This window comes from Balearica regulorum, chromosome 7, assembly GCF_011004875.1.
Source record: "Balearica regulorum gibbericeps isolate bBalReg1 chromosome 7, bBalReg1.pri, whole genome shotgun sequence".
NCBI lineage: Eukaryota > Metazoa > Chordata > Aves > Gruiformes > Gruidae > Balearica > Balearica regulorum.
Genome location: NC_046190.1, coordinates 37959402 through 37974400, shown reverse-complemented (window position 1 = coordinate 37974400; position 14999 = coordinate 37959402). Strand labels below are relative to the sequence as shown.

Genomic DNA, 14999 nt, shown 5'->3' with positions numbered 1-14999 from the left:
AAGGTGGCTTGTTTTTACAAATAAATGAAAAGAATTGTGGGTTTGGCAGCTTACTCTGTTAACAACATGATCTGTCAGGATATTTGAATTTTGCAGTTTTCCTTTTAGTAAACTGCATAAACATTGGACACAACAGAAAGCTAAGAACACAGCAACCATGGATTATGCTGAACAACCAAATAAGGTGCTAAATGCTATTTAACATGTATGGTGCCGAATTTAGAAAGCAGGTCCCTTTTTGATACTCTTTTGTCTTAGTTTTTCCCACCAGTTAGTAAAACACTGCTTGTACCCCAGAGAAGACATGAGAGGTTGATTCAGACATGTCAACTGCAGAAATTACCTGCTGTTGCTTTTTATCGGTAACTTTTAGAAATGAAGGTGAATTTCTTATAAATAAATAGAAAAGTTAGATTTATTTTAAACTTGCAGGTCAACCCCTGTTACTATTACTTTCTGCATATACATGTGTGTGAACTGAACAATTTTTAACAATGATTTCATAATACCAGTTTTACTATCTGCTGTTAATAGTTAGGTTCCCCTGGGTGGACTGTTACAACACAGTACCTATTTTACTAGTGGTATTAGTACACTTTCACCCAAGTGCTACACAGCAAAGCTAATCTCTGGGAATGCTGCTCATATTTCATTTTCATATCAAGTGTGGACATTTCACACAGTCCGGTTAGACTGCAGCATCGCTGATGGTAAGAAGTATTGTTTTAACAGAGCGTGAACCTTCCAATATATGTTCAGTGTTGCAAACAAGTAAGAACTATAGATTAGGTGAATTGGCTGCAGATCTCCAGGGTTGAGCAATGTAGATTTTGAAGGAGTTGGTTTCCTCGTGTAGATTTGCCCTTTCTTGGAGAGCAGTTTCCGTGGCATCGAACTGTTGCTATATAAATCTCTTTAGCTCCTGTGACAATTTGATCAGAACAATTTTCTGCAGAGGATTTATTCTCCATTCTGTGTTTCAGCTTCACAGTGTGTTTTAAATCTATGCCTCAAGTTTTCTTCCCCTCTCTTTTTATTGGTTTTCAGTTGAGACCTTAGCCCAGAAATTTGGTCTTCTATATTGTGTCAAAGAGGAGGGTCACAAAATCCCGTTCACCCTGTATTCCTGTATATCTTTGTACCGCACTGACCCTCAAGGAGTAGCATGGGAAATTCTGTAAACTGATGCGAGGCACTGCTGCTCGCTGATCAGAGGGAGCATCTGTAGGCACTTGTAGCTATCAATAGGAAGGCAGTAAGAGATGGAGAATGGTGAGATCCTGCAAATAGGAAATTTGACGTGACGTACTTGATGTAGCTACTGACAAGGTTTTGGTAGTATCTTCAGCTCAATATAGTTTTCTAGGGTTTTTTTTGCTTTTTGGATTTACTTCACTTGGGGTTGGATAACTGTTGAACTATTTTCTGCATTTGACTGACATGCAAGTAAGTACTTTATGATGGATTTGTGTTCGTTAGTGTTTTGTCACAGCCCTTGTACTGGCAAAGCATCTGAAGCAGCAGCAAGAAACGATGCTGGAATGGTTTTGCAGTTCTTCCTGCTGTTTTAGTACTGTGTGTTGGCAATAGTGTATGCATTTCTGCACGGCATGGATATAACTTAGCTAATTTCTGATTTAAGGCTTGCTTTCTAACCTCGTGTGTTTCTCAAGAAAGCACAAGGAGAACCAGTGTAACCACAGTGATTCATCAAAAACTTTGTTGGTTTAATATTTTAGGGCTTGCTTTAAGGGGTTCTGGATGTCAGCACGGGATAATGTATGTTGCCTTACTAATACTTTCTATCCAGCAAAAAGCTTCTCACCCTTGTTTGCATGGAGATGAGAGTTCTGCTGTCTCGATCGGTAAATTCATCAACTAAGCTGTGGGCGTGATGTGCACTGAAGGCCTCCAGGCTTTGTTTGAAGTCCTTCGGGCACAGTTGCAGCTTCCTAACTGGGAAAGCTGGGGAAAAAAAAAAAAAAAAATACTTTTCAGGGTATAAAATGCTAGCATGAGATATCTGGTGTTAACTAATTGCACTAATATTGACCACCCTGTTCTGGTAAAATAACGTATCTATATTGCTTTACACTGTGAGAGAAACCCAAGAAGAAATAGTGGTTAAAAGCAATACATGGTTTTGTTTTGGAATATTTTGTGTTGTCAGTAAAAATTATCATTCTGAAATACCGTGCAATTCTCAGCACTTCTACAAGACAACATGATACACACAAAAACATGTGGGAAAAGAATGCTGCATCTGTATGTTCATAGAATTTGGATGTTGGAAAGCATTATATGCATCTTCCTTAGTTTAGTTCGAAGCAGTAGAGACTGTAAATTGTCACACACAAGAAATAGCCTGTGTGTTTCAGTGATTTAATCCAGTTTGCCAATTTTTTAATGTGTTTATATAAATTAGAATAAGCTAGTATTTAGGAATTAGGTATGTTCTTTTCACAGTTGAATATATGCTCTTATGTTCTAAGAGAAAATTGCCTGGGGAGATGTTTTGGGTTTTTCAATATTAGACAATTTATTAAACTCCTTACAGAACATGCTTAACTGTTCAGTATTAATCATCTTACAAATGTCCTGTATGTGTCTGTGAAACAGATAGTGTATGTGTATACGAGTGCCTTAGAGCTTCTAGGACAAATGAATAGGTAACACTGGGTTTACTTTGACTTGGGAAATTAATTTAAAATATATCAGTTGATTTGGTAAGAGTGTGATTTAGGACAGGTTTTCACAGCCATGTTACTAATGCATATATCGGGTAAAGGTCAATTAACCATGTGTCTGTCTAAGAAATGCCACCACAAATTGGCAGACTGAAATATTAATGCAAGCGAACATTTCTTTTTTTGGTGGATTGTTGCTCAAGGTACTGTGATGGATATTGGTTTGGTCAGCCTGGAGTAATGCACGTATGCATGATGTTCCTCCTTTTTTAAAAAGGTTTTTAGCAGTTTTTGTGTATGTCTTAATAACTTTGTCTTCCATGTGATTTAGTGGGTAGAAAATGTCTTGCAGTTTTTGAATACAATAATAAATTCTACAGATGTAATTTTTGTCCCTTCTGTTAGTGGATTTCATTCAGGCTAATAGACATAGGAACGCTATGGGTGGGAACCTCACCTTGGGGGATCTAAGCAAAAGTGTGGGAACTCTTCCTTTTTGTATGATTTTATCTTTTACAGCAGTCGGTGGTGTTCACTTCTGCCTGTGTAGTGGCCCCGACCATTGACTGCCAGGAGCATCTCAGGGCAGGCAGGTGGGACCTGAGGAGGTTGTGAATCATCAGAGCAGCATCACCCTAGTTGGTGAACCTATGGCTGGTTCATGGTCTCTTGTCTTCAGTCATGTAAAACAGTTCTTATTAATAAATTACCTGCTCAAAACCAGACAGTATCCTAGTTCAGTAAAGGTTAACTTGTGTTTCAGTTTCTCAGAACACAATAATTTTTGTGGTAATAAGCAAAAAAAAACAAAAACAGAAAAAACCCCTCTCAGCAGAAAACCATTGTTCTAACTCTAAAAATGTGCTATTTCCTCCCTTTTCCTTCTTATCTTCCCTAAGAGGAAGAAGTTCTCCATAAATAGATACGGTTGGCAAATTTGGCTTTGCATCTCAGGTAGATCATGGAAAAAAAAGGATATGTGGGTGGTTTGTTTTTTTTAAGCAGAGCTATCCTCGGTATCAGCTGTGCAACAATTATTATGGTCCCTTGTCTTTAAAAAAAATCTCTAAACTTGTAACTCATAGCAAATACCAATCAGTGCTTTCTTCTTTTCTCATTTAATGATTAGTACTTGATAGAATCAGTGCCTTGAACAAGCCTTGGCAACTTGAATTCAGCATAATGCTGTCTGTGATACAGCATGGGTAGCTAATTTGAAATCCTAAATTGTTGCTCAGTCTTGCAGTTAGGTTCTGGTATTTCATGACTCTAACATGTAATTATTTAGTAACAAACAGACAATATTGAGAGAACAGTGTTAGATACAGGGAGGACTGTGTTGTTGACCTGAGAGATTTTAAGTCACTTAAAAGTTACTGTTCAGTAATGCATGAAGCCACTGTATTCTGGATAAAACTGTAGATATGCAACATTAAGTTCAGCTCTCACTCCAAAGAGATTGAACTGGTTTTTATTTCATTTACTTCAAGTAGAGTATTTCTGACCTGCATGGCTTTAAAAATCAGGAAGATGAGTTCCAGGTGAACATATAAAGGAAGGAAGGTACTCCGTTCAGGTAAATGAGTTCCATGAAGTTGCTCTTTTCTTGCTTTTCTTTATCTTGCTTATTAATCATTATTTAGCAAAAACAACCTTCTGTGGGTTTTTTGGCAACATGGTGGTTTTAAAGCATTAGCAGTGTTTTCCCAGAGATGCAAGGTCCAAGTTGATATCTTCCAAAGCCTTTGTGCAGTGCTGAGAAGTGTTTTACCCCCAAAAAGTGGATGAGAAAAATTTCAGGGGAGGAGGATGGTGAGGAGAGTTAAAAACTAAGGCAGGCAGATGACAGTCATTAGAACAATCAATCAAAAGTATCTGTGTAAGCAGACAAAACCCCTCAATTTCAGTTTTTAATCAAATAATTGAGTTACTACATTAAAACATGACATTTTACATATCTTTCTATTGAAAGTCTGGCAGTCATGGACATATTAAAATGTTACTTAAAATTTTAAATACTGTGCATGCAAAATCTTTGGAAAATACATAACTTTAAGCACAAAACACGTATTCTGCATCTGAGTTGTAAATTTCCTTTTAACTGTTCCATGCTGTATTTCAGGCACCATGTGATGGTGTAAAGAATACATGTGTTTATGCAGATTCCTAGAGATACTGTTTGGATTATTGAATGCAACTGCCATCCTAAATTTATTAAGAGCCATGTTAATAAAGGTAAAAAATCAGTTGTTCCTTTTTCTCACTGTCCTTAGTGGGAGGCTAAAACACTCTTGCATGAATGCATACAAAGTCTTTTATGGCTTCCTTTGCAAGTTTTGGGACTAATCAATGATTTGCAGTTTAAAGTTCTTTTGCTTTAGACTTTTTAATATATTTTTCAGGTAAGAAAAACTAGGGAAGTTTCTGCCAGTCATTATTATTTTATTATAATATTTATTATCATGTTGTTATCCTGCATAGATAGCTATATTCTAGCCACATGTCACCATTTGCAATAGAGATATCAATGGAAGGAGTTTCACTGCGTTATGAAGGTGTGTGTGCTGAAACAGAAAAGCAAGCAGAGAAGGAAACATCAGAGCCAGGCTCAGATGTGGTGGTGGTAGTCAGTTCCTGAATAAAAGCAAAAAGAGGTTTTGTGGTTGAAGTATGTTCAAAGACGTAAGCAGGAGTACAGTGTCTGGAAGCTCAGTTCCTCTCCAGGGAAATGTGGCTTTTTGCCTCTCTACTGAATAAACAGGATTGTTTAAAACAGACCTGGCCCCATTATTGGTTTCTCTCCTAAACAGAAACAATTTGCAGCCAGATTTTGGCTAACCGCACAGGTCAAAGAGCAAGACATAAATAGAGCATGGCAAATGAATATAAGCATTTTCCAGCAACACTAAATGCATTAAGACAAAGCATTTGAATGAATATTTGCTATTGTGTTGGGTTTGTTTTGTTGTTTGGTTTTTTTTTTTTTACTAGCCCTTTCGATTTTATAACAGTAACTTCAGATAATTTCCAGTCATCTTTCCCATGACAGACACTCAGTGCTGCTGCTTTCTGAAGTGTGTATCATTTTGTGACTGGGGTAGGCGAACGGCACTGTTTCATGATGTTTGTGAATAAACATTTTATTATTCACGGATCATTTCATAACGAATTATGAGAGATCTTTCTATTGAAAAGAGCTGAGGGGACGATTCCCAGTGCTCTGTCCTCACAGTCCCTAAGCAGTCAAGTCTTGTTTGATTTCATTGAAACGGAGGATCATTTTGACTCCTCATCCTCCCAAACGTAATGGAAAAGATTTCTCTGTGTAAGAGTACTGAGAGTTTTGGTTGGTATTTTTCATAAGAGGACTGAATATATACAAGGAAAATGTGAAAAAACTTGAGACACTTCATTAAGTATGTGGCCGTGAGTGCTTAAAACTGCAGTCTTTCGCAAGTGACCCTCATCCTCTTTGCTCTGAATAATTGAGTATAATCTGTAACTCTTGTTACTGTGCTCTCCTCCACATTTCTGACATCATGCTGGAGTGAGCCAGGCAGCTCCGGTACTAGCACAGATCCCTGTGGATCTCCCCTCTCTCCCTACAGGAACTGAAAGCTTACTCCCGCTCTGCCTTGTGTCTCTTAGCCTAACTATTTATGGATACACAGGTCTTTGCTCGTTTTCTGTCAAGGCCAAATTTCCTTAAGAGCATTTTGTGAGAGAGCTTGTCAAAGTTGGCTGGAAGTCTGCAGGCGCCATATCTAACGGTTATAGCATCTGCTAATTTTTCCTGGTAAAAGCCTCAGGCTTCATGGTGGTATTCCCCTGGGCTGTCCTAGGACCCTTTTAATTTTGCTCTTATGTTTGCCACCTGCTATTCCTCAGGTACCAAAGCACTTTTAAGCAGGAAATTACATAGTACAGCAAGTTCAGATGATTCACTCTTGATTTCCTTTAGAAACCTATCCGCTCTTGGCTTCATGTTGCACTCCATTTGGCTTGTTCAGTCCGTAATGCCTTGGAAAGCTGTGATTTTTTTTTTTCAGACCCTGGTTGGCATCCCGCATGGAGAAGGTGCTGGCATGGGGGACCCATCAGAGTCCTTTCATGGTGAACAAAAAAGAAGGAAAAAAAATATTAGGTTTTGTGCTACTACCTTATTCTCTCTGAGCTTTTTAAATTTTTTTTTTTTTTTTTTGCCTTGATCATCTCTTGGCCCTGCAGACTCCCTGGCAGGCTTCCTGTCACAGTTCTGTTTGAAGAAGGATTTATTTTCTAAAATTTATTAATACTTGTGATAACGGTTGCAAGTTGGGGTTTGGGTTCAAGGTTTATTGGGGGTTTTTTTTGGCCTGCCTGAAGATATATTCTGCTATATTGAAGCACCTGGAAGTCTGTTAATACCAAAGCCGCTAACTGAGAGATGTCTTCCCTAATGGTGAAAAGTAAATAAATTACTGCATATTTTACCCTAAAACTGACAGAATCTCCTTGTTTGTTGGGTTTTTTTAATCGCCTGCTTCTGCCAGAGCTTATGAACCCTTTTATGTTCTTCACTTGGAAGTGGCTGGTTTTTGAAGGCTGTCTGTCTATTCTGAGTAACCTTCCCTGTGCTGCTGCATAGCCGTGCTGACTTGCCTTGCCCTTTCTCAAGCCTGTCTCAATAAAAACGCCATGTGCTTTTTCTTGGCCTCCAACCGAGTGTCCCTAAGCAGTCGCAGGCCCTGCAAACATTTCAGTTGCTCGTTAATCCGTTTTCCCTTCCTTTTAATGAGTTTCTATCTTTTTACAGAGCTTTCTTTTGAGTCTGAGAGTCAAAAACCCCAACCCATCACTGTCATTTGCAAGTGTGCTGGAACTAATAGGCAATGGTGGCTGTCACAGACCCCGTTTTGTAATGTTTGCCCACTCCGCCGAGCTGCGAGGAGGCTCTACCTCCTCTGCTTGAGTCAGGAGCTGCCTTCTGTCTGTAGGTGACTCTGTCCTCTCCCTCAAAGGGCTGAGCATCTTTTCTCTGAACCTCCTGGTGAGGCCGGAGGTGGGTGTTGTATCGTTGTGGTCTGCTGGTCTCTAGTGATAGCTGCTAATGCAGAGCAGTTTTGGGAGTAGGACTTAGGGCCCTGTCCCAGGGTGATGGGCTCTGGGGAGCTGTCTCATGCCCTGTGAGCCCTGACAGCTTTTCTGCCAAGCAGCACCCCATCAGCAGGACCCGGGGGAACATTGTGGGCGCCTGTTTGTGCTTTTTACATTTTAAAGCACTCAGGAAAGGAAGAAGTATCCCTGTGTAATGATCATAGCTATTGCTACTATTGATCACAGCATGTTTTGACTACAAATTTTTAAAATAATTACTTTTCCTCAAAAGTGTATGTACACCTTCTGAAACGAGCCTGCATGTGCTTTTACAAATTCATAAACGTACTTAATGGCTGCTTCATTGGCACTGTTATGTTTTCATAGTTCTAATTTAAGTTAAAATGAAAAAGATACTTGCATTATCTATGCATTATTAAAACAATATGAAGGTACCTTTAGCTTTGCTTCAAGGCACATCAGTCTATTTAATTCAAACCCCCTTTAAATTATCCCCTAATTGCGACTGATCTTGTTGCATGATACCTTCTAGTTTGAGCAGCCTGTTTCAGAGTGTATACAGTACTTAGAAAAACAACTTATATGGAATAAAAATGTAACAGATTTTGCCTTTCATTCTCAGTTTCCTTGTATTTCTGTATAAGTAGTAAACTACTTTGGGTTTTTTTTATACAACTTGCTTCTGTTCAATTGATTGCTTTGGTTCTGAGGAGTCAGTATAATGGTGGCAGCATGTGATAAAATAGCTATTGTTCCAGTAGAACCTGTTTAATTTCAAATTCAGTTTTTCTAAATGCTTCTCCCTGAATTGGAAAGTAAAGCACACATCCTTGCTATTTGAGTTATATATCCAACTATTATTATTTTAGTCTAGTTTTGGCGGTCGGGTACAGCTGACGGCTCATTATTGACAAGGCTGGATCCATCGCTGTTATTCTACCATAGACTCAGCTGTTTCAGCTTGACCTGCAATATTGTAATGGTGGGTCTAACACCGAGCTAGCCTTAGCAAAGGAGACTGTTTTTGTTGTGGGTACGGTTTTAACAATAATGTAGATTTGTCTGGGAGTGCTTGGATTGATTTGTAAATTTAAAAATAGCATTTTAGTCTTAGACAGTTTTATGCATAATCTTATCTCTCAGCATGCAACTTTCATGCAGTCCTAAAGCACTTTAAAAATTCAAACATATGTCAAATATATCTTCTTCTCTCTTTCTTTATGCCTATTTTGAGCTCATCTTCCTCATTACACTTTTAAGAGTTTAATTTTTTAAAGAGTCAAAAGTGGAAACAGGCGTGTGACGAAGGACCTCGCCTGCTCGTTGGGAACTGTGGAAAAAGCCACGAGCGGAGAGGCAGAAATGTGGAGGTGCCAGTCCTGTGTTGGTAGGCAGATGCTCTGAACCCAAAGGCGGGAGCTGTGTAACCACGCGTGGCTGCGAGCCCTGGCTCGCGAGCCTGGAGAAGCCTCATCAGACTTAAGTAACCTGTAGGAGATTACTTCTGGGTGGGTTAAACCGTGGGCAGATTAGCTTCTGCTGTTGCAGATGACTGTGTAGCTACATATCCAAAATTACAGGAGGGGATATTAACTTTCCCCTCTTGCAAACTGCCTTACACCCATTCCCATCTTGTTCTCCTCCTCCTGGCTCACCTCTCTTCCCTCTAGGGTTATTGACAGGCATCGCTAAAGCTCTTGCAGATTTCTTCTGTATCTCAGCAGGAGGATTGCTGAAGGCTGTGCCAAAGCTTGACCAAGCACGAACTTGTCTCGTTCCTATTCCTACACTAAATTTCAACCTCCCTCTTGCAGAACATGGAGTGTTAAGGCTTTCCAAAGCAAAAGCTGCCAGGATTAGTTGTATCCGGAAAAAGGTGTCTGTTTTTTCATAGAGCTTATTAAACATTTTGGCCACACAAATAAAAGTTCCAAGGGGAGGGAAAAGACTGGTGCACGTACATTCGTGGAGTAGCTACGTTTCTAGTTGATTAAGCAGCCAAGATTACTGAAACTGTTCTTTTTAAAGAGTTGAGGATGGCAGCTCTGGTGTTACCACACAGGAAAACTTCAGAAAATATTCAAAGCAGCAGTGAGGGCTAAGTGCTATTAGTAGGTACAGAAATGCTTAAGTTGGTGGGCAAAGAATTGGGCATACAAATACCAAACAAGGTGAAAGCCTGCAAATGGTTTTTCTGGCTGTTTCCATATTCAGCATGCGAGATCACTTCACTTCTGAAAAATGGTTTGAATTACTGCAGTGTTCATCCAAACCTTTCACATGGTACCTATCCTTGAAATGTCTGTACCTTGGCTTGAGTTTATTTTGCAGTATGTGGTTGTGTGTCACAGCCACTCTAGCTCCTAATAATTCTCAAATTCAGTTTGGTTTTATTTCATATTTTAAAGCATTTGCTGTATGTCACTGCTATGATGATATCTGAAATGTTCGATTCAAGGGACTGTTTATAGTGGCATAGCCAAGCGTTTGCTTGAACATTTGCAACCTTCCTTTCCTTGATACTATTGTAGTGTAAAATGTATCTAAAAGAAAGGAGATTGCTGTAGCAATACATATCTTGCCTGCCTAATTTTGATTTTTAAAAGGGACATGTGCTGTAACTATTCTTAAATATGAGTACTCTTTCTCCTGCAATTTCAGCAAATCTCCTTTGCAGTGGGATGTTTTTGTGTTAAACCTAAAGATCTGCCTACTGGCTTTCTAATGTTTCTGTTTCAAATCTGTCTGATTTTTCATTTCAGGCACGTGTGAATCCCATCAGTGTCACTCCACCCATACAAGCCATAGATCAGGACCGAAACATCCAGCCTCCTTCTGATCGACCGGGCATCCTCTATTCCATCCTAGTTGGTTGGTGTCTGCTACTCTTCCTATCACTCACAATCAGTCGCTTTAGTATGACCAGCCAGAAAAATAGACTGGGAGAGTGGAAACCTAATAAAAATTCATATTGTGATTAGTGGGATGTTTGAAATCGTTGTTCTCCCTATTTATGTTTAATTGCAATTTAGAAGCTTATTTCAGGTGGCTGTATTATTTATTATTATTTCTTCAGATTAGATTCAGAATTGTCTGATTTAGCAAGTGGAGCACCACAGCAAGGAACACGAGAGAGACTTGCCTGTGCTCATAGCTGTGCTGCAATGCATTTTTTCATTCACGGGTGCAATAAAAGATGCTCAAGAAAGGCAATTAGGTCAGGTCTCATTCCAAAAGTCTTCTGGCACAGAGCAACTTGAAGGGTATTACTGCATCTGCCTTTAATTTTACTGCCTGTGAGCTTGCATGCTTTCCCTTGTAATTTAGTGTTTGTTTAGTTGACTGTGCTGGTCAACTATTTTTATTTATAAATAAACGATATTCTGCTATTGACAGTTATGCCCTAGTGCAACATTTAGTCCATTTTTTTTAAAGTTGTTTGCATAACATGCAAAATTCTTCAGGAGTGAACTTATTAAAAAATGTGTTTCACTAACCTGTGATACTTTTAATGTTTGAATGATTGTTGTGACCTCGAAGAAATAATTCCGAAAGATCTATTATAGCAGTTTGGTTGGTTTGGGGGATTTTTCAATGGAAAGACTATCTCTTTTTTTTTTTTTTTTTTTTTTTGGCCATGGTCTTCAAAAGGATTTCTTTTTAGATTTTAAAGTCTGTCTTCATCTTTGTCAATATATAGGGTGCTATTTATATTTAGCCTCTACCTCAGAAAATATTAAATAGTTTCACAGGAAATAGGTCTTGCCGATATTTCTCCTTATATGGATTTTTGCCTCACTTTAGAGCTAAACGTAGTTCTTTATACCTTTGGAGATCTCTTTTTTTTTTTTTTTTTTTTTTTAAACACTGGAAGGTCTGAACTATGCCCATAGAGTAAGAGAATCAGCTACTTAACAAATATGAGAATGATTTTGAATTTAACTACATTCTAAGTTGGTGGTTCTTTTACTCTGCTTTCTTCCTCCCACTGCACACCTGTACAAGGCAAGTCCCGGCATACACTTTGGGCACCGTGGATGTTACATATGAAATGTGCGCATCTTTCGCAGTGTCTTTAGGATCTACTGTAAAGACACGTTTCTTTTAACGAAGCCTGGCTTCACGGCAGCAATAACTCAGTTCTCCTTGATGTGGCTTACCTCGTCCTTAAATGCCCATAAAGATCTCTGCCTACCATGCTTTCAAGCTAACTACCCTCCAAGTGTTCAGGTAAATGCCTCGGTGCTGCTTTCGCCAAATGTAGTGATCTTTCCCCTGAGAAGGATACGAGTGAACCTCTCCGGTTCATTGAAAAGGAGTCAGACTCACGTGATGAGGTAACGATAAATGCCCGTGAAAGTCTTGGTACGCATTCACGTGAGCATAGCAGTGCTGAAGACAAAGGTAACTTCAGGGTAAAGCACTTGAGAAATGAAGAAATAGCCCAAGTATGTTACTAGCCCATTATTTTCTGCTTTCTTTCTCATTCTGACCTCCGAGTGCAGTCCTCTCAAAGGATATATCAAGATGTCTGAATGTACTTGTTTGAGTAGTTAGGGACTGGTACTGATAAAATGATAGAAGATCAGGTCTTAAATATTTTTGAGGGTCATCCTAAGATTAGAGAACTACTTGCAGCATAGTACTACTGGGATTGTTGTCTTCTATTTAAAGTATTGGCTAAAGTACACGATGGAAGAACCACCTTCCAAAGTACAGTAAAGTACTTCAGTGAAGAGGATTGAACTGCAGCCATACTGTAATATTTAATTCCTTATAAAATGCACGATATGTTTACATTTGGAAATGTGACGTTCAGACGTTTTTTTCCATGCACTAATTTTTTTAATCCTTCACTTTCAGGAATATTCCTGAATTTGGATCTTTGCAGTAGACCCACATATATTGTCTGGTGTATGAAAGTGTGTAAGCACACCCCCTCCCTTTGCATGTAGTGGGTGTGTGCAATAAAAAGGAGGTAGAAGCCAGCTCACCTTCTCTAATCTGCAAGTCTCACCCTATTTTTTTTTCCTTAGTGGTAAATGCATCACAGCCCTGTGCTACTCTGGTATTTATTGTTCAGCCCTGTTTGAAGGTTTTCCCTTGGCTATTTTTGTTGGTATTTTTAAGGCTTTCTTTTCTCTGGGACTGCTTCTTGGGAAAAGTCAATTTTTCCTTTAAATCATCAGCTTCTGGTTTTCACCCTGGAACTGTCTCTCTGATTTCTGCTGCCAGTTTTGAACAATTAAGTGTTCTATTTGTTATTTAAATGAAGAGCCGAAACCCCACATTTTCAGGGGTTTCTCTCCAGTCCTGTGAGCTCATTGACACATTTGTCTAGCAGGCAAATGTCCCACAAAAGTCCTCTTCTGGCCCCAAGAAAAGCAAACCTACAAGTGCTGTACACCTTGTGGATATTCCCCTCTGCTGTAAGATCATCAAGACAGAATAGATCACGTTCCCTCCTGGGCTGTCAGCTCTCTGTTTCTGTTGCCTGGGCCAAAAGAGTGTAACCAGACGCCTGTTGAGCATTCAGTGCTCATTTTTGCTGTGGATGGTGCAATATCATCTCCATGTGCTCAAGTGCGGAAAAGAAACCACGTGCCACCTTCATGCTCTGTCCCCCTTTCTCAAGGGTGCTTACCTACCCGCCAGTGCGTGCTGGCCCACCACCTTTTGATACCCTAGACCTCTGCAAGCATGCAGACCAGATGAATTTCTGGAGGCAGAAGTCTTGGAGCTCATCCGTAGAGCTTTAGACCTCTCTGCTTTTCATGAGTTACATCTTTTTGCAGGTAGGACTCGTGAGACACTGGCAGCGTAGGGGTGGTGTGAACAGTTCTCCGGCCAGAAGTGCTTGTCTGTAATACGCAATGACACATTTTGAAGACACATAGTTACAGTTGCAGTAGGAAATTCCTCCTTTCCTGAAGCAAACCAGGCAACAGTGTGGACTGAGTGTTAGCTGCTCTGTCAAAATGCAAATACTTTTGTGTATGCAGAAGCAGCTATCTCTGTTCTTGGAAAACTTTACTTTCAGAATTTAAGGTATCCTGGAGTTTGGACTCTTCCTGTGGTAGGCGGCAGCTGAGCAGGCATCATCTGTTAGGATTCAGGCAATCCGGATCTGTTATACTCTAATCTTTATTTTCCTGATCATCTTCCTTGTTGTCTTTTCCTCCTTTACCTGTTTTTCCTTGGATTCTTTCCTGGCATCCTTACAGACTATTAGCTGCTTCTTCCCTGCTTTGTGCCTCTTACAGCCTTCTCCATCCTCACCTGCATATTTGCTCTCCTTCAGGGAACATTTTGGTTTTTACTTTTACATTTAGTCATTCATTTCTTGATTTTTCTTAGCTTCAGCATCAGCCCTTGTGATGTGCAGCTTCCTAAGACTACAGTAATCTGTTACCTGCCAAAAGCTCGGAGCTCCTGCTGGATGCCTCGTGCTCTTAAAAAAATTAGATCAGTTAATTAGGAGTTGAAATTAAGAGGGGGAAGGGGAGGGAGGACTTGGAGCTAGAAACTCTGCATTTATGTTGGTGGTGTAATAGAAAAAATAATCCATAGTGGTTCTTCCTATTACTACTCTCTGGGTGTACGGTATACATGTATACAGAGATATGTACACACACACAAAATATAGGCACAGTATACACACAGTACAGCAAACGATTGTCATACAATGAGTTGCAAATTAAAGTATTACGCATGAGTTTGAACAGTAAACTATCTCCTCGGATAGCTACCGACTTTCTAAAAGCAGTTTCTAATCAGTCCACTTGAAAGGTGAACAAATCATAGCATCTTTTATCAGAAAAGCGGTCCTCTTTGTGTTGAATCTTATGCCCTGTTGTACTGTATTGGCATTGGGAATATTTGTCCTGCTCTCGTGGCTGCTTTAAGATATCATAACTCATGAGCTCAGAGGACTTACTGGGGCATTTATACCATCAGGCAGGAGTGCTTTGTGCATCTCAGCTGTTGCACAGGACTATTCTGAGACCTGAAACGACTCGATCTTAGACTTGTAATCTGTATTTTGGTTTCTTCGGATACTTGTAGTAATACTGATAAGCTGTGAGATGCCAGAGTTCATGCTATTTCTAAACACTTCGGCTTTCTGAGCCCTGCTCTGTTGAGATTTGTGCTCTCACATCTCCCCAGCTGAGAGTCAGGCTGGCTCAGGGAAAGTCAGACAGTTAAACCAAAACA

At 39.6% G+C, this 14999-nt stretch overlaps 1 protein-coding gene across 5 annotated transcripts in view; it reads left to right on the top strand.

Moving 5' to 3' along the window:
* Positions 1-14999, top strand: part of PCDH15 (protocadherin related 15) — an 872980-nt gene that overhangs the window by 642781 nt on the left and 215200 nt on the right. For all 5 annotated transcript variants that reach the window (XM_075759010.1, XM_075759011.1, XM_075759007.1 and 2 more), the window contains one exon: positions 10547-10655. In XM_075759010.1, the coding sequence (XP_075615125.1) occupies positions 10547-10655 (109 nt within the window). The remainder of the gene's footprint in view (positions 1-10546; positions 10656-14999) is intronic.